At 39.9% G+C, this 22,040-nt stretch overlaps 1 protein-coding gene across 2 annotated transcripts in view; it reads left to right on the plus strand.

The window, feature by feature from the left end:
• The first annotated feature begins 1,955 nt into the window (after nucleotides 1-1,955).
• LOC131834074 (adhesion G-protein coupled receptor F2-like) overlaps nucleotides 1,956-22,040 on the plus strand; it is a 40,921-nt gene continuing 20,836 nt past the window's right edge. Inside the window, exons 1-3 of one of the 2 annotated variants that reach the window (XM_059178198.1) lie at nucleotides 1,956-2,273; nucleotides 17,313-17,413; nucleotides 21,737-21,779. In XM_059178198.1, coding sequence (XP_059034181.1) covers nucleotides 17,342-17,413; nucleotides 21,737-21,779 — 115 coding nt within the window. In that variant the 5' untranslated portion in view covers nucleotides 1,956-2,273; nucleotides 17,313-17,341. The remainder of the gene's footprint in view (nucleotides 2,274-17,312; nucleotides 17,414-21,736; nucleotides 21,780-22,040) is intronic. The other variant, XM_059178199.1, reaches the window with a different exon arrangement.

Consider the following 22,040-nt stretch of genomic DNA (forward strand, 5'->3'; position numbering starts at 1 on the left):
TGAACTGAAACCTACATGGTGTGGTGGCACTGCTCTTGTGCATCACGGACCATGGTGTGCGAAGTAGGGAACTGGGCAGGGGTGGTTGGTCACGGAAGGTCCAGCAGTGCAGGAAACACCTGACGACTAGAGTGAGTCAGCCAGGCAAAGCTGTGGGTGGGGATGGGTGGAGGCCTCTCAGGTTGTAGAAGAGGCCAGTGGGATGGAAAAGGGATGTAAACCAATTTGTAAACTAGAGCAAGATGAACGAGACGGGCTAGGTTGCAACCCTGGTGAAGATGACTTCGGAGGGGAAGATTCAGATTCCAACATGGCAAAATTAGTGGTAAGTATGTGTGTGCAAAAGGAAGGGTACTCAGTTTCACTTCAGTCTTTGGAGTAGATTCTGTGAGGAAAGAGCCCATGGGGTTGAATCCTGGCCAAGGACAAGGAGTTAGCCAGCAACCAGAGTTAGGAAAGTTGATCTAGGCATGGAGCACAGCTTATACGGAGGCTTGGACACTTGAGCTAACATGACGAAAACACTCAGAAAGGCATTACCAGTGTGTAATGTTGGGGGGTGTGAGTCAGGGCGTGATGGGTGAGGAGGCTGAAGGCATGCTTGTGAGCTCTGCTTTATTTAGTGTAGACTAGTACTTACTTACCTTTTACATAGTTGAGAGTCCCAGGTAAGAATAGTCAAGTTGGTTTTCTCATGGTGCAGTGGGAGGTTGGCCTTGGATGATCTTCAAGAACACTACCAGCTTTTACATTCCTGGTCTCTAGTAGGTGCTCAGTAAAAGTTTACTGAACAAATGAACTATGAACAAGCTTCATTTTTTCCTGCTGCCTAAAGTTTGATCATCCCTACAAATGGGTGTGGCCTGGCCCAGCCCTGCAGGCTCCATGAAGTGGCCCCGACCACCAGCCTCCATTCACTTACCCTTGCATTGGACTAACTGCTTCAGTTCTTCACAAAGGAGGCTTTGTCCATTTTCATATGTATGTTTCTTCTCTTTCTAACTAGAGTGTGAGCCCTGAGACCTCAGGATCATATTTCATATAAGTCAATATATCTACCACTATATGGCGCATTGAACACATTGTATATATACAACAAAAATATTGAATTTCCTCATTTGATGGATGGACTTGGTTGAATTTCAACCTCACAGCAAATTCTCAAATTTCTTGCCACTCCTTAGAAGATCAAGAACTATCTAAGCAAAAGAGATTGAAAGAGTGTTGGGATTAAAAATAAGGGGTGTCTCTCACAAGGTTGTAAGAACTTCCTAGTGAGGGTTTTGAAGAATGCCGCTCTATAAATAATTGTAAGTGTGGTGTTTGAAGCACGAGCTTTTTGGGAGAACTAGAAAGTCCATGAATGCTTTAAAAAAAAATTAGAAAAGAGTTTTGAGTGTTTCAAAGTTAGAAAAATACATCACTGCCCATGTTGTCTTCCAAGAGTCTTGGTCCTCGTGTCAGTCAGTAGAGGCTGGGTTATGCTGAGGTAACAAATAGCTCCCAAATTCCAGGGACTAAGAACAATAAGGAGTAATTTTTGGCTCATACCCATCACAGGTCAGCAAGGCCCTCTGCTTCTTACAGTTATTTGGAGACCCAGGCTACCATTTTGAATTGCTGGTCACCATGGCAGAACAGCTTGCATGACCCCATCCACCCACAGAGAGGTTAGGAATTGCACTGCTACCTCATGCCTGGATGTAGGGACTGCCGGGGGCAACCAGAGACAACCAGAGACCCAGACTATCATAATCCCCGTGACCCACAAGCCAGCCAAAGACAGAGCTGCAGGCACAGATACTTGTCTTTTCCATAATACCTCGTTTTCAGGTGTAGACAGATTCATAAGGATGTTCAAAGGCACGGCTGCCATCACGGATCCCGTGTCACCACTGTAGTCTTGGCTCCCTTGCCAGAAAGGGAAGCCTTTGCTTTTTGTGAGAGTCTGTGTGTGGATCACCTCGTATGTGACTCACCCATTCTCCGGCACCGGGCCCCTCCCACTGCAGGAGCTACTCCCACGCAGGGCTTGTCTGTTGGGCTGCAGGGCTCCTGTATGTGGGGCTGGCTGCTGCCACCGGGGCCAGGCCCAGCCTGGATGCCTCAGCTTGAGAATCCGCCATTTGGGGCTACGTTGGCTACTCAGAGCTGCAGGAGTCCAGACTGCTGATTTGTCGCAAGATACCATGAAGGAAAGCCACTGACACCTGTTTCTTTAGCTGCCAGAGAGTGGGACGTGTGTGCCAGTGACTTTTTGTCGGCTAGCCACAGTGAGTACTCCCACATCCTCCTTCTCCTTCCAGTGACTTCTTTTGGAGAGGAATTTCAGAGATGAGCAACCTATTATGATTCTCCAGTTGTGAGGCTTTGTAATTTGGGGTTTCATTAATAAAATACACAGTGAGTAAGTAACAAAAAAGAATTTGGTTCTTCGGAGGCACTTTATGTAATGCAATAAGCTCTTTAGCCTGGTATGAAAATATTTTGTTTTTATTACCCTCTGCTTCTCTGATCCCATCCAGATATCAGAGTCCAGGAAATTGGAATCTTTAAAGAAATTACTATTTTTTTCCGATAAACTACAAATGATTAAGTTCTGATGACCTAAAAATGATTTTTTCTGATGACCTAAAAATAATAAAGCAAATACAGAATGGAATTAACTGTTTTTAATCATTATTTCCCCTCATCAGCCTTTGTAATGTTTTATCTATAATTTAGACTTTTATTAGTAGGCATCATCATTTTAAAGTCTCCCTGAAAACAGAGGAATATGTTCATACCTTCACAAAAAAAAAGTCCTGCAGTTCCAACAACTAACTTATGGCATTAAGAGTTTGATCCTGAACCTTATTTTCTTCAGATCAGACTTTCTCAGGGGGAAGGTAGCCTTTGGGGAGATTTTGCTCAGTTCATAAGCTTCTCTGCATTTTGCCTATCTTAGCAAAGGGGAGAGGGTGCCCAAATGCCTGTGTTTGGCATTGACTTTAACAGCATTCCTTGAAATACTGCTGTGGTGGATGCTTGGCTCTTCTTCCTTTTCCTGAAGGATTCGGAATCGCTATTTCTTGAGTGTAAATTTTGAGAGTTTAGTTTTGCTTAAAAACTTTTATCCTGGGGCGCCCGAGTGGCTCATTTGGTGAAGCAGCTAGCTGCCTTTGGCTCGATACCCAGGGTCCTGGGATCAAGCCCCTGGGGCTCTGCTCAGCAGGGAGCCTGCTTCTCCCTCTCTTTCCCTGCTCATGCTCTCTGTCACATAATAAATAAATAATAAATAAAATAAATAAATAAATCCTAAAAAAACTTTTATTGTTTGAATTTTGAATTCTTGAATTTGAATTTTGACAAAGTGCGTTTTTCCCCTTCTACAGGAAACTCACAGACAAAAGAATGAGGCTTGAGTTTATCTCACGTTATCTTTGGTTTACTGTATTCAATTTCCTTTTTCCGAGTTCATTTCTATTCTTTGAGTTTGGAAACATCAACTTATTTTTTTAGCTCAGAGAAATGATTTCAAGTACTTTGTTGGGCAAATAATTAGACTTAGAAGACTGCAAAACATTAAGTGGGGCTCCTGGGTGGCTCAGTACTTAAGTGTCTGCCTCCAGCTCAGATCATAATCACGGAGTCTTGGGATTGAGCCCCGCATCAGGCTCCCTGCTCTGCGGGAAGCCTGCTTTTCCGTCTCCCACTTCCCCTGCTTGTGTTCCTTCTTTCTTGCTGTCTTTCTCTCTGTCAAATAAATAAATAAAATTAGAAAGTTAAAAAGAAAAGAAAGAAAGACTGCAAAATGCACACTTTATGCCTGTAGGGCTTGTATCCTAATAGGGCACTAGCCCAAGTTCTGTTCTGACTGTATTTGCATGATATAGAGTTACAGCATCATTGTCTTTTTGCAAAATGAATGAAAATTTGTAAATAGAATCCAGGATTCTTATTCAAAGATATTGAGATCAGGGGACATCGTGGAGCCTGGTGACTGCTTGGTCTTTCTAAAATTAGACCTGGGAGCGGGGGCACGGGGTCTGGGGTGGACCTGGTTTGTCCTGGTTCTGGGCCATAATGGGTTGCAGTGTCTACGGAGAAAATATTTCCGAATGTGTCTAAAAAAATAATAGAACCGACTAAAAGTCAGTCTCCCTTTTATTATCAGCATGTTGCAGTGATTCTAACCCGCGTCACTGATAAAATACTTAGTTCTCACCCCTGGGGCAGAGCACTCCCACTGCCACCAGCCCTTCCTGACTTGGTACTGCACCTGCATTATGCAAGATTGGACTTAATTCACTAGTGGAAAAACAATTTGCTTTAGAACACACTTGCTATTGCCACAAAACCATAGTTGAGCATGTGGTCTAATTATCTTCAATCTCATTATCTTGGGTATTCATGGCTTCTGTGTGTTATTTTAAAAAATGTGTTTCTCTTAACATATTCTTATCTCTCAAGCCTTCTGTGTGTCTTTTATTTTTTATTTATTTATTTTTAAAATTATTTATTTATGTGACAGACAGACATCACAATTAGGCAGAGAGGCAGGCAGAGAGAGAGGAGGAAGCAGGCTCCCTGCTGAGCAGAGAGTCCAATGAGGGGCTCAATCCCAGGATCCTGTGATCATGACCTGGGCCAAAGACAAGAGGCTTTAACCCACTGAGCCACCCAGGCGCCCCCTTCTGTGTGTTTTTTAAGACGTGTATTTCTCTTAATGTAATCATGATCTCACAAGCCAATAGACTCTGGTTTTATTTCCAGTTAGGGGTGGGTCTGTAGAATCACGCCATCTTTGAGTATCATTCTTGAATCTCCTGATTGCAATGAACATGATCCCAAATCACACTACTTTAAGTCCCAATGCTGACTTTTTAGAAAGATTCTAGGGTATCTCACAGAACCCAGGTCATGAAATAGAGGGTTCTAAATAGAGCATCCCCAGAACTTATTTTTAAAAAGTCATTTTCCTTCTTGGTCTATCTGTTCCATTTTGCACTGTCCTTCTTTTTGTAGTTGAGTTCTTCTCAGTTACATATCACTGGGGGTTGGTCTCAATTCTGTGTATTAGTATCACCTGGAAAGTTTTTAAAAACTCATTCATCCCTGAATGTTAACAATTAATGCGATCTAGGTGAAAGGGTGTGTAGGTGTTCACTGTACCATTCTTTCAACTTTTCAGTAGTCCCAAAATTATTCAAAATAAAATAAAAAGATTTTGGAGAAATATTAGTGTCTGACCCTTACTGCCAGAGATTCTGCTTCAGCGGGTCTACACTGGCATCCAGACATTGGCAAGTTTTTTCAAACTCCTTTAGGAACAAAGTCAGAAATGATTGCCATGGGCTGCTCTCTTTGTCTGCTTCTTGAGAAGAGAGTGAGCTCCCCTTCTTCTCTTCTATGGAAGTTTGACAATCCCTGGGGTGAGGACTGGTTGGGACCATCTTTAAAATGGCTTCACGCACAGTAAACATGAGAGATGTAAGCAGTTTCCAGACCTACATGGGTGCTGTGGGGGCCGGCTAGGTAAAAGTATTAAAAATAATAATTATAATAGGTGTCCAGTGTATTCTTCCAAAGAAATGCAAATTGAGTTCTGAACGGTTAAATTCGAGAACATCTGGCTGTTGAGAAGTTCAAGTCTTTATCTCCTATCATAGCTATTTTTCTTAAAAAGTTTTTATTTATTTGTTTTTTAAAATTAACTTGGGAGGGGAATGCAGGGGTAGAGAGAGAGGAAAAGAGAGAGTCTCAAGCAGACTCTGTGCTGAGCATGGAGCCTGATGCGGGGCTTGATCTCAAAACAAAAACCAGGACTCAGATGCTTAACCAGATGAGCAACCCAGGTGCTCCCCATTAGAGCTATTTTTCAAATTATGTCTTTGTTTTTAAAGAATGGAATGATGGGGAATTTTACTGTTCTTTTGAAAGTTCTGTGTAGCAAAATACAAATTAAATCTATTTAACAACAAAACAAAACTCTGTCCATATCAAAGCAGGCCTTGTAAGTTGTTATGCGTTAAATAATGTATTTGAATAAATACCATGAATGAAGGTCCCTTCTAGAAATAATGTTCTAGTTGCAGCAAGTATACATTTTCACGTTTCCATGAAGAAATTCTCTAAATCGATTAGCAGCTTGAGTCACACCTCTCGCCACAGCTGTCTTGCAAGAAATTCCATCTCAGTCTTGTCTTCGAAGGCACTTTCTCTTGAAGGGTCTGGCGAGAATTCTGAGAGTCTGAAGCAGTCTCAAATTGTCTTGCAGCTGAAAGAGCATGGTGCTATCACTCCTGTGTGAGCTTCAAGGTACAGACCTTTTGTGATGGTCCCTGGTGCTGTGGCTCTCAAATCTGAGTCCTCCATGCCCCCGAGTCAACCATGGGAGGTCCTCTTGTCTCCAGGGGCATTGGGTTGTTGCTGACCAGGGAGTCTGTGTTCTGGGGATGATGGGGCGGGTGATCAGTGAAGGAAAGCAGGAGATGCACTGAGTTAGCACAAAATGGCTGAATTGTGCCATGTTTCCAGCTTGTTCCCAAAAGAAGACTGGGCTTCCTGTAGCAAGAACTGGACTTCAGGGGAGAGCAAGGCTCTGTGATTCTGAAGGAATCAGAGCAGGAAGAGAGAGGAGGAAGAGCAGATGAAGACAGAGGAAAAGTTCTCCATGCCCCTGGGAGGCTGCAGAGACTAGATCTAATCCAGGTAGTTTTTGACCATTGAGAAAATTATCAGTGTGATCTCTGTGGACCTGGCTGCTAGGGAAGAGAGCAGGGCACAGATGTTTCAGTGTGGGCAATGTGGGGCTGAGCACTGAGACCCAAAGATGGGCAGTGCTTGTTCCCCTTGGCAGAAGCTAACAGGGTTGGAGGCTTATCTTATAGCATGCTTCTCTTCTGATGCTAGGATATCATCCCTGGGGAGAAAAGAAGAGGAAAAGAAGGAACAAATCTTGAATTGACCAAAAGAGACCGAGTTTAAACTGAAAATCAATGTGTTTACCCTGTAGGGGAAAATTTCCATTATTGGCTCAAATAGGGTTCCAGTGCTGATTAAATTCAGTTCTAGTGCAAAACACAGTTACATCTGTGCCAACCTAGTTTCACGACTGCTCAATGTGTACCGCTACCCGTGAGCATCTCGGTCTTTGTGTACTCGTCCTAAATACTTTCAGTACCGACTTTTCCTGGTGGATTTATCCGGAAGCTCTTGCTTCTCTTCAAAATGCTGGCTGTGCCTGAGTTCTCTATCTCATTCACCTAGGCCCGCCATATCTTGGTTTTCTTTGCCTGCTGTCCTTTTCCTGGGATCTCATCTGTGAAAGCTATTTCGAAACTTATGTGATGCTCAAGTCTCTTCTGCCCAAGGACTGGATTATAAACAAATCCCACTTTGAATAGAAACACTGAGGTCTTGACTCTTTACTCATTCATTGAGTCATCCCAAATGAGAATAAAATAAGAATATTTTTAGGCATTCAAAGATGAAAAGAGTTGGCCACTCAGAGATCTTCATGAAAAGAAGTCTAAAAAGACATATTCCAGCAAGAAGTAAAGTGAAAAGAAAAGGCATGTCATGCAAGAAAGCATTTAAAATGTTAGGAACCGAAAGAGGAAGGACTTTTTTCCTAAACATAGAACTGAACCAGGATGGAAATATCTTTTCAGGTTTAGGACTTAAACAGCTTCTTGTTTTCATACTTGTTTTTTTATTTTTATTTATTATTTTTGAAGATCTACTTAAGGACATTTTCTCTTTCTGTTTCTATTAGAAAATAATTATTCATGAATCTTCTGTACATATGAGTTGTGAATAATTATGTTCAAATATAGGTAACATACAGAAAGTACCAAAGGTCGAATGTGAGGCACCTAAAGACCACCAACAAATTCTGAAACTTTTTCATCAGAAGTAACTATTTTCAACATGAAATAGTAATCTGAAACTCCAACTTGTGATCTGGTTAAAAACATCTCTGGTTGAATGAGTATGCATATTTTAATGTAAGATTTAAGGGGCTGAGCCAAGAAATCCCCATTTTTAATCCCTCCACTGCCAGGCTGATGAGTAAGGGTAAGGGCGCTCTTTAAAATTTCTCACTTTAATATTCTCCTTCTGTGACAAGAAAGTGGAATTATTTCTCATCCATGAACATAATCATGAGGATTTATACTATATAAAATTCAAAGTTAATACTTTTATAGACATCCACAGTTCAGAAATCATCCTTAGGTGATGAGACTGCATTTTAATCTTCTAACAGTTACTTTATGACGATTAATTATTATGCATTTTTATGGTGGGCTTGTTCATTTCTGCGTCTTCACTCATGTAGGTGTGAGAGTTCAGGGAGGCTTTTGCAGAAGCACAGAGCATTATGGCTCCATGTGTTCCACAGCCATGAGACCAGCAGGATTTTATTGAAAAAAAAAAGTGCTGAAGTCTCTGGAAAGCTGATAGATGATAGAAGTAGCAGAAAATTTGCATTGATGGAAATGCATCAATCCTGAGACAAATTTTTCCCTATAAGTACTATCTAAATATTTAGCCCAGTTATCTTTATTTTGCTTCTCTTATACTTCCTTTCAATTGATGTCAAAACTCCCTCAGGCGCTTGCTTAGTCTAGAAACATCATGTTTTTCTCTGCTACATTTTCCACATATGCTTTCTTCCCTAAATTTTGCTTACTCTTCTAAACTAATTTTTGATAGTATTCACCTCTTCGCTGCTTCTTCTTGCTCTTTTAGTCATCGGGTCTTTTGAAATCCACCCAAATGCCATTGTCATGGTTCACTTTTCACAATTGTTCACTTGGATTAAAGTATGGCCTCTCCACTGGCTTCTTTGCCCTCACTTCTGCCTTCTCTCCTATCTCTACGCTGTTGGTAGAATAATTTTCCTTAAATGAAATCTGATCCTGTCACTAAAGGATCTGATGGCTCCTCATTGTCCATGGAAGAATTCCATTGCTTTCCTGGGGCACATAACCCACCTCACTTGGGCATCAACATGGTTTTAGCTGATGATTTCCATGTATTGTTTTCCCAGCGCACACCTGATACTCCGACATTGTGATCTTCCCCGTCATCCTGAACCCTTGACATAATTCCTGCTTCAGACCTGCTGTTTCCCTGCCTGGAATACTGTTCTTCCTTGCCTCTTGCAAGTTCCACACCAAAAGTCACTTGTTTGGGATGGTCCCCCAAATTCCCACAGAGAGCGTTTATGACATCTTGACATAGTTTATGACTTTTGCCATAAAGTATATTTTGTATACCTCAAGGGGAATACTTATGACATTAAATTCTACCATTTATATTTTCTGTCTTCCTTAATTATACCTTAGATTCCTGAAGACCTTGTCTCCTTTGTCTTCATAACTGTCTCTGGAACATAAGTTGTACTTCCATGATACTGGCCCAAGATAAATGTTTTCTGAATGAATGAATGAAGAAATGAGACTCAGAGAAATTAATATCTTGTCAAATTTCATAAAATGAATCATGACAAAATTGGAGGAAGAAAATTAATCTTTTGACTTTTAACTTATTTTGTACTCCTTCTGCCACAATGCTAAAAAGTTGATTTTTTCCAATTATAAATCTAATTATTGGTAGAAAATATATCCTAGATGTATCTCTATACATACTCTGTATATAGAGAAAGGGGAATATATGGAAAATTTGTCTTTTTTTTTTTTGTAGTTGCTAATACTTTGGTATCTTCCAGAGTTTTATTTATGTTTCTTTAAAAAAAAAAAAACAAGATTTAGAAATTAGGAAAACCTTGGTAAAGATGAAAGTAACAAATCATCCACATGCCCATCTCCAGAAATATGTGCTATTAATATGTTGCTATATTTGGTTCCAGTCTAGTCACTCCCTCCTTTTTAAACCGCTCCTTTGTTTTAGTAGACATAATATATGCTTATGGTAAAACAATTCAAAGAGAGCAGAAAATTTAAAGGATAAAAGTTTAAGAAACAATGCCCAATTCTGATACCAGAAAAAGTCATTGTTAATGATTAAATAGTATTCCAGATATTTTTTGTGCATATATGTTGATTTATAAGGACAGATAGATTGATGCATAGATATAAAGAAAAGCAGAAATCAATGTAAGTACAAAGAGGTGATTATACTATATTTGCTATTTTTAAGTGAAAGTTATTAAATTTAGTTTTATTTAAATTAAATACACAAAAAAAGAAGCATGTAGAACCTAAGAGATTTTTGAACTTCTTTCTCCCCTTACAATAATATCTGGAGATATTATTTTCTAAAAGATGTTTCTAATGTTTAAAAGAAGAATTATGAAATTTATTGAGATTGGAGGTAGTAATTAAAAAAAATTCCTGTTAATTTTAGGCAGTGTGGATTTATTCCTTTCTAGGAGGATAAGGTTTTTGCACCCTCATAGTTCCTTTTAGCTTTCTTCCACTTCTTCATTTTTGACAGCTATGTTGTACTTTTATTTTGATCTTTTCTCCCTCTAAATTTCAGGGAAATGCTCTTGTATTGCAACACTTTTTTTTTCCTTCTAATCTTTAGATACATTTTAAGTATGTTCATTTTTAGGTCTTTGTTTGGATTTGTTCTTGTTGTGGGTTATCTTTGTCTTCCATTTCCAGTACTTCTTTCTATTTGCAGTTCTTTTCTTTTCTTTTCAGCATTCTGCTTGATTTTCTCGGGTATTATATTGATACTTTACTTTTTATCATTCCTCTTTTGTTGAAGTTTCATGAATTTTCTTTTGAAAGAGAGAGTGTGCAAGTGGGCGGAGGGTTATTTCAGAGGGAGGGGCAGAGGAAGAGGGAGAGAGTCCCAAGCAGGCTCTGTGCCCAGCCCTTAGACCGACACAAGGCTCCTTCTCAGGACCCTGAGATCATGACCTGAGGTGAAACCAAGAGTCAGATCCCCAACATGCTAAGCCAGGTGTCCCCATGAATTTCTTGATATTTTGATTTTGGGTTTTTTTAACTTAATCAGTTATTTTATCATTTCTTTCTGAAGCTGATGTGTAATAGAAAATTATAGCTTAAACTGATTGCGCATGTTTGTGTATGTGTGTGTGTGTGAGAGAGAGAGAGAGAAAGAGAGATCTCATCGGTCAGTCACAATTACTCTTCTCCATATACAATGTTTTGCCAACATCCAATTTGAAAATGTCTCTGATTAAAAGAGGAGAAATAGGGTGCCTGGGTGGCTCAGTTGTTAAGCGTCTGCCTTAGGCTTAACATGGTCATGGTCCCAGGGTCCTGGGATTGAGCCCCTCCTCTGGCTCCCTGCTCTGTAGGGAGTCTGCTTCTCCCTCTCCTGCTGCTTGTGTTCCCTCTCTTGCTGGCTCTCTCTCTGACAAATAAATAAAATAAAATTTTGAAAAAAAAAACACCCAAAAACCAAAAAACAGGAGAAATAAAAGGATTCTCACGTTTTCCCTCTCTCTATGTTTCTGGGTACTAATGAGATTATGAGATTTCTGAAGTGGTTTTTTTTCTCCCCTACTCTAGTTTGGCTAAAATGGGAAGAGAAAAGAAAGTTCTACTCCTTTTAAAAAATTTCCACTTCTTTAAGAGTTTTTGAAGTTGTTCCCTAAAATTCCACCCCTTTTCTCATTTTCTTGCAATTAGTGAAGATTTGCTTTTTTTCAATATTATATTAGTGTTGGGAGAAACAGTCTATGATTCATTTCCAATCAAGCATCTTAAGTGAGAAATCCCACCAGTGTTTTTCTATAGATGTGCATATTATTAAGAGAGCATCTTATTGACTAATTTCCCATTAGTATTACATAATGTTATAATTATAATATTTAGTATACTAAATATATATAAACATATAACATTTAGTATACTAAATATTTATAAATATATAACATATAGTATACTAAAAATATATAAATATATAACATTTAGTATACTAATATATAAATATATGTTTATATAATTCTATATACTATTATCAAATCTCTTCATGGGTGTTTTTAATGTCTATATAGAGTTATCATAATTTTATGTAGATTTATCATAATTTCCTATTCCCTTCATTATTGTTTGACATTTCTACTGTTTCCATACTCTTTTTCCACTGCTGTATATACAAATTCGCCGTCAGCAAATTTGCATATCGTGCTGTTTTCCTATATACGTTATTTCTATACGATAGAGTCCCAGAAGTGTTGCAATGCTATAATAATTTGGATTTACCAGGTTTTTTCAGCATTCTCTTCCAAATTTTGTACACTTTTTATAATCTCTTTAACTTGTCCTGGAACCTTCTGACTGTCAGATAAATTCTCTCCTGCGTTTTATGGTGACTCATGAGGAAGCTGATTCCCGGGGCACACCTATACCGAAGGCCTGACACAGATGCCCTCTGCACACATCCATCCCTGTTTACTATTTACCTTTCAGGTGTGAGTAATCACCCATCACTTGAAACTGGCAAGCATTAGGAGGAAGGCAGCCAGTTCCAAAAGAGGTTTCGAGAACTCGGCCAAGGTTCAGGGAAACCAATGGAAGTGATGTAAAGTTTAAAAAACTGGGCTTTTGGAGAAAACTGAGGGCTCATCTACCCTTGTAGGTAGGTAGCTCTGTGTGGCTGGGGACAAGGAGAGCATCCTTGTTTCCTAGAATCTGGCCCACTGACCTGGGTCAGTGCCTTTATTTCCTACAGTGGCAGAAGTTACTTCTAGAAAATCCCTTTTTAAGTGTACAGTTACCTGGGATGACTAAATCACAAAACCATTTGTATACATTTTCAGTCACTGTGAGGCAGCTTATATTTTTTATTTTTTATTTTTATTTGACAGGGAGAGATCACAAATAGGCAGAGAGGCAGGCAGAGAGAGAGAGAGAGAGAGAGGAGGAGGAAGCAGGCTCCCTGCTGAGCAGAGAGCCCGATGCCGGGCTTGATCCCAGGACCCTGAGATCATGACCTGAGCCAAAGGCAGAGGCTTAACCCACTGAGCCACCCAGGTGCCCTTTTTAAATTATTTATTTATTTATTTATTATGAGGTAGCTTATCTTATTAGTTAACTGTTCTGTCTTGTCAAACGAATTCTGAAGGAATAAGACCTAGGAAAGGAGTCCCTTGAAGTGGGAAAGGTTGCTTCACAGTGAGGATTCTGGAGCTAAAAGTGAGACCTGATCATCTGGGTGCAGCAGGGGACATGACCTAGGGGAAAGGACAAAGGAATTCTGAAGGAAATTCTACTCAGTTTGTAAATTTCTTCAAGGTTATTTAAACTTAGATCTCTCTTATCTATCTATCTATCTACCTATTCTCCCCACCCCCCACACCCCCAGAGATGGTGATCAGCCTTTCAGCCTTTTTACATCTTCAGGCCAAGAAGGAGGATGGGACAGAATGATGTATTTAAAAGAACCTGCCTAGCTCATAAAATTTTATGATGTCAAGATGAAAGTTACGTGAACTGTTCTGAAAGAATCTACCCCATACAAGGATCAGCTCTTTCTCCTATCAAAAAAGCAATAAGACCAAAAAAAAAAAAAAAATCATAGACCTGGGCTCAATCCTAAATATGTCTCTTAGCATACCTGGAGGTTCGGCAGGGTCAACTTTTAGCCCCTTACATCCTGGAAGTCACTTCAGTCTCACAGAACTACTTGATGGCATTAAGAGTTAATGCGGATAGTGCCAGACACAGAGTAAACAGACAATAACTATGTATTTTATTCTCTTCTTCCCTTCCACGATGTCTGCATTTAGGCAGGAGGGATGGGGTTGGTGATTGACTAGAAGCAAAACAGCGGGATGGGTAAATGACAGACCCAAAGGGACCATCCACCCCTGAGATCATCCAAAGTGTATTCCCACAGTATGTTTGGGAACTCTGATACTATTTTGCAGATCTCACAGGGGACCTCAGTAATTTGCTACAAAACCCAATTATGCGAGTAGTAGGCGCAGACTGTCCACTGACAGAGCTGGGGATTGAAATACTCCTGAGTGGCTGGTAAAGTTCTGTCTGGAGTTTTGTTTATTTTTGTTTGTGATTGCCATGAATCGTGTCCCAATACTTTTGTGTTTCCCTGATCAAGATTTAAGGGTTCCAGTTGTAGAGTTTTTCTCCCAAATCACCGTATAAAATTGCTCTGGTCTCTCTTGCTTACATGTGTGAGTGTGTGTTTAAATTAAGCAAATGTTTGTTTCTGATGGGGCCAGGCACAGAACACTTCCCAGCATGGAGCTCATGTGCTTGCTTCCTGCCGGCTTTGTCTTCCCTTAGTGAGCTGTGCCTGTTGCCAGTCAATCACGTGACTTTGGGGTGGAGGAATCTGACAAGAGAGAGAAAGAGATATGTTGAAATTAAATTGTTAACGAAGACGAGAATCGTTTGGTGAAATCTGGAACTTTGGAATTCTTGCTGTCATGCTGTTTTGACTAGCTTTGACTTGTCGAGTCTGCAGGTCTCCAGGGAGCAAAGCTCGTCCAAGTTCCCGTACCCTTGGAGCTGGTTCAGAAACCTCATTAGCCTGTGGCTTCCCTGAGGTGGTGAGCAGGCCGGGAAAGAAGTTATCCTTGTGGTTGTTTAATTTTGAGCTGTTAGGACATCGCTTGGAAATGAGGAGCTCACCTTCTGTTTGTTGAATAAACACATACATGAACACCTTTTTCAGATTTGGAAAGTAGACAGCAGAGAATGGGAAAACATATTCTAGTTTGGATGTTTGGAAAAAGGATCCTGTACACTCTACTGTTCTCCTCCTCCTTCTTTATAAAGGAGAAGGGACATGGTTTCTTCACTGAAAAAAGTTGTAACATTTTGTATTTGGCACATTTTACTTTGTGAAATGTCAGTGCTGATGTAATTGCTTCTTCTTCTTCTTTTTTTTTTTTTTTGGTGTGAATTGTATGAGGTAACTGTTTTTTCAGGTTGTATGTTCTTGAGAGATAAGCCTTTTCTGAAATGAGCGTGTGTAATGAATTTTTTTGGCTTGGGATTCTCAAAACCAACATTTTCGAACATTTGTTTAAGAGAGAAGAGTTAAACTCCCGCTACCTTTGCATTGCAGAAAGTTATGGGGTGAGTCGGGCAAAGGCGGTCTCAGCCATTAGAGAACTGAGGCTTTTCAAAAGAAAAATGGCTCTTCCAAAAAAGGTGGGTGGTATGGGGGTTGGGGCTGGGGGATCAAAAGATTGGATTCCTGCTGCTGTCTTGCCACCATACTTTTGACTTCTTCCAGACTTTGTGCTTTCAAGGGACTAGGAAAAAGAGCTAATGACTATGGTTTAATGTCAACAAATCAGGAAAAAAAACGGATTTTATTTGAGTCCACTTTGCTTAAAGAGAAGTTTTATAAGCAAGACACCAAAAAAGCCAACTTTACTGTTTCTTCCAGTTAAAAGAATTAAGAAAGAGTTCAAAATGCACCTAGAGTCCCACTGTTGTTGAAACTTGCACAAAGACCGTTTTCCAGAGTTGTGGTCCTCAGTCCTTCTGTGACAAGCTAGTCCCAGATAGCAAAGAAGTTGCTAGAAGATCTGGGCTCCAAAATTTTAACAGTGGCATAACTATCAAAAAAGTCCCTACTGTAAAGTCTGTAAAGTTGTTACCATATAAAGCACAAAGTGCTCACTTTGCCATACATAAAAACAATTTTAGTGATAATCAAAATGCATTTCAATAAAATTAAAACAAAATTATGTTCAAAATTTAAAACAAGACAATGAAGATTTTTTCCCCAAAACAACACCTTAAAAATATTAAGCAAACAATAGATTTCATACTGATCCATCCACCTGATCTAAACATTCAACTTCTTCCAGCCCCTTTTAAAAAAAGTCTATTTGAGTATCTGAATGGAGCAGTGCTAACCCTTCAAAAATTGTTGTCTTCTGCTATTCTTTAAATCTTCTTTTTTAAAGTAGTTCTAGTTAATGAGAAAACATTCTGGATCATGAGAATTTTAATGTAAAATTAATGTAATTCTGAAAAACATTTGGACTCATGCTCAGATTTTATGAAAATAATGTCCACAAATTCATCAATCGCTTGAATTTCTTTCTGATTTTGCTGATTTTACCCAAAGCAATAACTGCATTGGTGATGATTGTGTTAAGTCACTTTAGTGATTTTCATAATGGATTTATATCCATTTGAAAGGCATAAATTTGGAAAAAGGAAGCCAAAGGGACTGAAATCTACTTGAAATTGTGGTTTCATAGGGGTTGCTACTAAATACACTTGGAACTGATGAGCAACAAAGTAATCCTTGTGCTTAAAGAACTTCTGACCTTCAGAAAACCCTGTTAAAACAACAGGCTGAAACTAGCAATGTAAAATATTTGAGTCATTGGATTTAATAAGATAGGTATTTCACTGCAGGAAATATGGTTAAAAAGAGACATTTTGCCTAGTCTTCAAAATAATGGCATTGTTTGCTGTAGAATTATGCATGATTGGGAGAAAGGCCATTCCTTTCTGGCTAAAAATGGTTAAATAGCCAATATTGACCATTGCAAAAGTTCCTGGCCTTTGTTGAGGACACCAAGTCCTCTGAAAACTTCCATCTAAAAGCAAAGAAACATCAAATACCTTTCAAAGAGGATTTCACTCAAAATGCAAAATATTAAAACTATTAAAATTTAGTTCTAAAAACATTCAACTTATGTTGAGTCATCTACAGAACATGGATCTGATACGAATCGTCAGCTCTTCCTGACTACCTGCCCTACCCCCATCCACTCTCCTCTCTCTCTAATGAGTGTATCATGGGCCCACCATATGTTCAGCACTGTTCTGGGTGCCAAGGAACCGTTTTAGTTTTTACATCAATTTGGGCTTAAATACCAATGGCAGGACTTGGCTAGAATCGGTTTTGAACTTTGCTACCTACCTATGAAAATACAGCTCCAGAGTTAGGTGGGAGTGAGGCTCGCAGGCGAAGCCTGGAGCTTACTCTCCTTCCAAAGATATTTCTGGCCCGAGTCTGCACACAGGAACCCTAGCTCACCTTCTACTGTGGCCACCCACACGTTTCTCAGGCCTGCCTAACCCAGGGAGTGAACCATCATTCTGGTTCCCTGAACATGGGCTATTATTCATTGCAACCCAGCAGGAAGCTTCCTTTGGAGGGATTCCCACAGGAGGTATCCCATCGCCCGCCCTTCCCAGTACCAGCTGCCAGCGGCCTCTCTGGACCAACGGGAGGCTGCAGGGATGCCACCTCTGGGCCATAGACATTTGAGACGACGGCAAGAAGGACAGAACCTGGGCTTACAGGTTGACTGAATCTTCAGGGAGAAGCTTCGAAAGCTTCGGATTGGAAACACTTTGCTTTTTCATTGATTTTTCTAGAAGCAAGAGATACAGCAGTGTGGAAGACGATGACTCACATGCTTTTGCTGTACTGCTTCATGTTTCTTTTGCCCACAGAGTCCTGCAGGACGTTATGCCAGGTAAGAAAAGGGAAGTGGGAGGAGGAATGAGCGGGAAAGCAAATGGAAATGCATAGCCATCAGTTAGGGGGCCTTAGTTACCTGTGCTCAGGTGGAGGGGGAAGGCAGTGGTCTAGCCAGAAGAAGTTGCAATGACAGGTATCCAAAATCCATTTGAGTTAACAGCCTCAAACTATTTTCCCTTTGATTTTTTTTTTTTTTTTATGAGTTCTTGAGATGAGGCTCAAATGATTTGAGGTTGATAAAGTTTTTTTCTTTTCTTTTCATATCCTTTGATGGTGAAGATTTTCATTGTTCTTAACTGGGGGGGGGTGCTACTTCTGTGGAGGCACCTGAAAATGTGGGGGTGGTAAGGGGTGTCATGTGACTGGGAGATATTTAATGGCAGTTAGTGGGCAGGACCTAGGAATGGTCTGGCTCAATGAAGCTTGTCCCACCCAAAATGAGATCTCTTTGAGAATCCTGAAAATGAACCCAATGGATGGGCTCGGGGGAGCAATGAGCCCCTCAGATAGTCAAGGAAGGTTTAACTGGGATGAAGTCTGTAGCAATGTACTGGTTGTAAGTTTTGTGGGGCAGTGAGCCCTATGATGCTCTCTAGAATATTTTCCCTCATACCATAAGTCATTTTAATGTCCTTAACCGTTACTTAGTTAAAATAAGGTGTGGAGGATCATTGAGATAGATAGATGGATAGAGAGACATAAAACTACTTTGATATTCTTGGGAACAGTGTATTATTATTGGATTACAAGATCTGGAAGGGAGATTTGAGATCAACTGGTAAAGCTCCATCTCTTACATGAGAGAGGAAACTGAAACCCATATGATGGAATGTAATTTTCTTGAGGTTTCATACCTATCCAGCCAGAGGACTAGGTAGGACCCTTGTTTCTTCAGATTCTGTTTCTTACAATTTCCATTGTATTATGTCCCTTCTTAGCAAGTCTCCTTAGGAAAGAATGATTTTGGAAATTCTTCGTAGGAGTTCTCAAATTATAATCATTTAAGGAGTTTTCTCCACGACTCCCCTTCTCCCCAGCACTGAGCTGGTGCCTTGCTTCTGGGACAGTTAAGACTCCTTCAGAAAGACTTCTCCTGGAAAATATCCTGATCCCACAGCTTCGTTCTCCTTTCCCCTTCCTTTGCTCATCCCCATTTTCCCATAAGACAGAACTTAGAGAGTAGACAAAGCCTGGGACGTTTGCTTTGTTTTCTTGGTTATTGAGGACCACCTTACGAACATTCTGTCCTTTTCTTCTCAACCTACCAGTTACTGGATGCTGAGCTTCTGGGTGCTACCCCTCTCCTGACCTCCCTTCTCACTTAGCATCTTCTCAGGCTTGGCAGATTATAGGTTTCCAAAGGGCTCTTTTCATAGTATTCTGCTGAAGATTGCAGATGTCTAAAGTTGAAGGGGCTCATATCAGAGGCCACCCTAGAAGTGAAATGACCAGGAGGAGTTGGATGTGGATGTGTTTTAGCAAGTTAATTGGGAAGAAGTGAATCAGGTCCTTCACTTAAAAAGACAGAGTTTCTAGAATTCCTTGTAAATAGCACACCGTGGTCCTCTGCCCACATATCTGATAAATAAAATGTGACTTCATAGGATCCTTTATAGGATTCTGTTTAATGGGCCAGAATTATTCACTTTGAAATGCTTTATTGTGGTGTATTAGAGGCCATGGACCTCTCAAGATGGGCTGAGGACTTCACTTCCCCACAACCTACAACCTTCTCTGCCATCTCCACTTGCACTTGGGCTGACTTGGTGGAAAAGACAGTGTCATAGGATTGAGAGGAGTTGAATTCTAGACTTAGTTCTAAAAGGAATCCCCTGCGTGACCTCAGGAAAGTTGTCTGGTCTATCGAAGACTCACCTTCCTTACCTATGTACTAAGAATGTCTTTCAAAATGCAAAAAACTGCCATTTTAATATTCTTGCTGGGTCAAAATCCTTTAAGTCTTCCAGGTAAATAATAAGGCTTGGATCTCTAGACTGAAACGAGAAGTCATTTTACATCAATGCTTTGAAGGACATTGTATTTCGTGAATCCTCGGTGAGACCTTCTTCACCTTGGACAGACCCTAAAATGCTCAATTCAGATCCTCCATAAATTCTTACTGGTAGAGAAAATGGAAGATTCAAGCTTGTTTCTTGATAACATAGAGAGAAACAATATTGTGAAGAAGAAAGGGACATGAACTCCACAGGTTACTCACATAGCTAAGTCACTGAGTTTATAGGTCCTTCCCTAGTGGTTTAGATCTTGGAATGCAAGTTGGAGAATTGGACCATGGCTCTTCCCAGCTACTAGAGAGCAAGCTTCTGACACAAAACCAGGAGATTTCAGTCTCCACCATGTGTACACATATGTACACATGGCGGTATATATATACATATTAATATGCACATGTACACATATGTGTGAGACACAGAACCAGCTACTTAGGGAGATACAAGAGACATGATACACAACCCATGTTCTTAAGGAACATACACTTTAACTGAGAAGATAATATGTGCATATAAAAATGGTTAGATAGTAAATAGCAGGGAGGTGAGTCTATGCATATATGTGAAACATTGAATGAGTGTTATGTAGATATAAATAATAAATCCTATGGAAGCCAGAGAGAGAAGGATGTATCATTTAAAACTGCATCAGGAAAGATTTCTTGGTAGGGACAAACTTGAGTTTTGTATGTGTTAGATATTCAGTAGGCCTTTATTCAGAGAATAATAATGGGAGCTAAATCTTAAATACCACTTAAAATATTCCAGGCCCCATTCTAAGTGTTTTCCTTAGGATGATATCATTCATTCTTCATGAAAGTGCTCCGTGGTATCACACAATTATAATACTATCATTCTTACCCTACTTTAAGGATGAGGGAACTGAGGCTCAGAGAGATTAACTTTTTCAAGGTCTCAAGTGGTAATATTGGGATTTGAACCCAGGTGGTCTGTTCCCAGAGTACAGCCCTTGACCACCATGTGATACTGCTTCTCAGTGAAGGGTCCAGTCTGATATGAATGGGTAGGATGGAGAGAGGTTTTTAATCAGGAGAGGTAAGAAGTGCTCATGATAGGGGGAAGCCAGATTTGAAGAGAGATCCCTTGAGGAACAGGAATACAAAATTACAAATATAAAATTAAGGGAAAAGTGAATGTCTACTTAAATTGAGGAAAGCAATTACAATAAATTTCAAATTTTATAACAAATTGAGAAATGCTAAAGAGTTTACATTCAGCGATTACTCAGCATTATTCAGTAATAAACCCAGTAAATCACAATATTTTTATTAATAATAAAAGATGCCCACATCTTTTCCTCTACACTTTTGACTACATATTTGATTGCCAATAATTTTATAATTTTTTTCTATAGAGAAGATAGAAAACTTGTTCAGTTTTTCCTCTAGCATTGCTGATCAAATTTGTCTTTTATTATGGCTAGTTTAGAAAAATATCTTTCAGCTTCTCCTTTCATTATTAGTAATGCCATTTAAATATGTAAGACTGTTGTCAACTGTGGGGAAAGCATCTAACAAGTTTCTTTCAAATATGAGCTGCAAGGTATCCAGAATACTTAGAATTTTCTTACTCAGTGACTCATTATAAATACTGCTTTTTAAAAATTGTAAATACTCTAAAATGAATGTCACTTATTTGTTGATGTCCTCATTGTAATATGGAAATGACTGAAAATTTCATAAATATATCCTATTAAATTCAAAGTAGATGGATTCCCAATTCAACTTATACTTGTCCAGATTCCATAAAGAGCTACACCCTCTCTAACACTATCTATCCAAAATGGGGGAGAGTGTGAAGGAAGGAAGGGTAGAGTGGTCAAAAATAGTGGTCTGAACAGAAGATGGTTAAGCTGTTTTGCCTTTGGAAATTCAATAAAATATATGATCGTGTGAACATATTGTTAGACCCTCTCTCAGGGCTTTGAAGGCGCCCATGCAAGCAAAGGATTCCAAAGCTTCAGCTCTGTTAACTTCCACTTAGGTCCATCTCTGCTCATAGTGTATTTCTTGGATAGAATGCTGATCTTTGCTCATGGTGTATTTCTTGGATAGAATGCTCGTTGGAGAAGAAGGAGGGCTCTTGCTGAGTCTCCACCAGAGAGAAAGCCATCCACACTGATAACAAAATGGGCCCATGGGGACGTACTTCATGGTCTCAGCTTTTGGTGGCGTCCTGGCATCAGAGATGATTCAGATGTGGCCATTGGTCTGTGACTAGAGAGGACCATTGGGCTGGCATCACAACAATTAGTTTTCATGTGGATTTTGATTTTCCCTTTCTAGGTTGCCAACAAAAGCAAAGAGAAGATGTCTGCCAGGCCACATGGTACGTTGGCAGCAATTAGTGATCAGATGGAAATTTTTGTTTATTATAACAGAGAACCGCGCTCAGCCCTCTCTTGATGGCATGACAGATGGGACTGCTTAATGGCTCACATTTGGGCTCTTTAGTTATCTCATATTAAATCTTACCTTTGACCCCTGCTCCCCTCTCTTCCCAGTACCCTCTGCTCCATCCTGGCCAGAGAGTTCTTTGCCATAAACTATTTTGCTGACCCAGTCCAGCCTGGAGCAGTGGCCCGAGCAG

This window comes from Mustela lutreola, chromosome 6, assembly GCF_030435805.1.
Source record: "Mustela lutreola isolate mMusLut2 chromosome 6, mMusLut2.pri, whole genome shotgun sequence".
Taxonomy (NCBI): Eukaryota; Metazoa; Chordata; class Mammalia; order Carnivora; family Mustelidae; genus Mustela; species Mustela lutreola.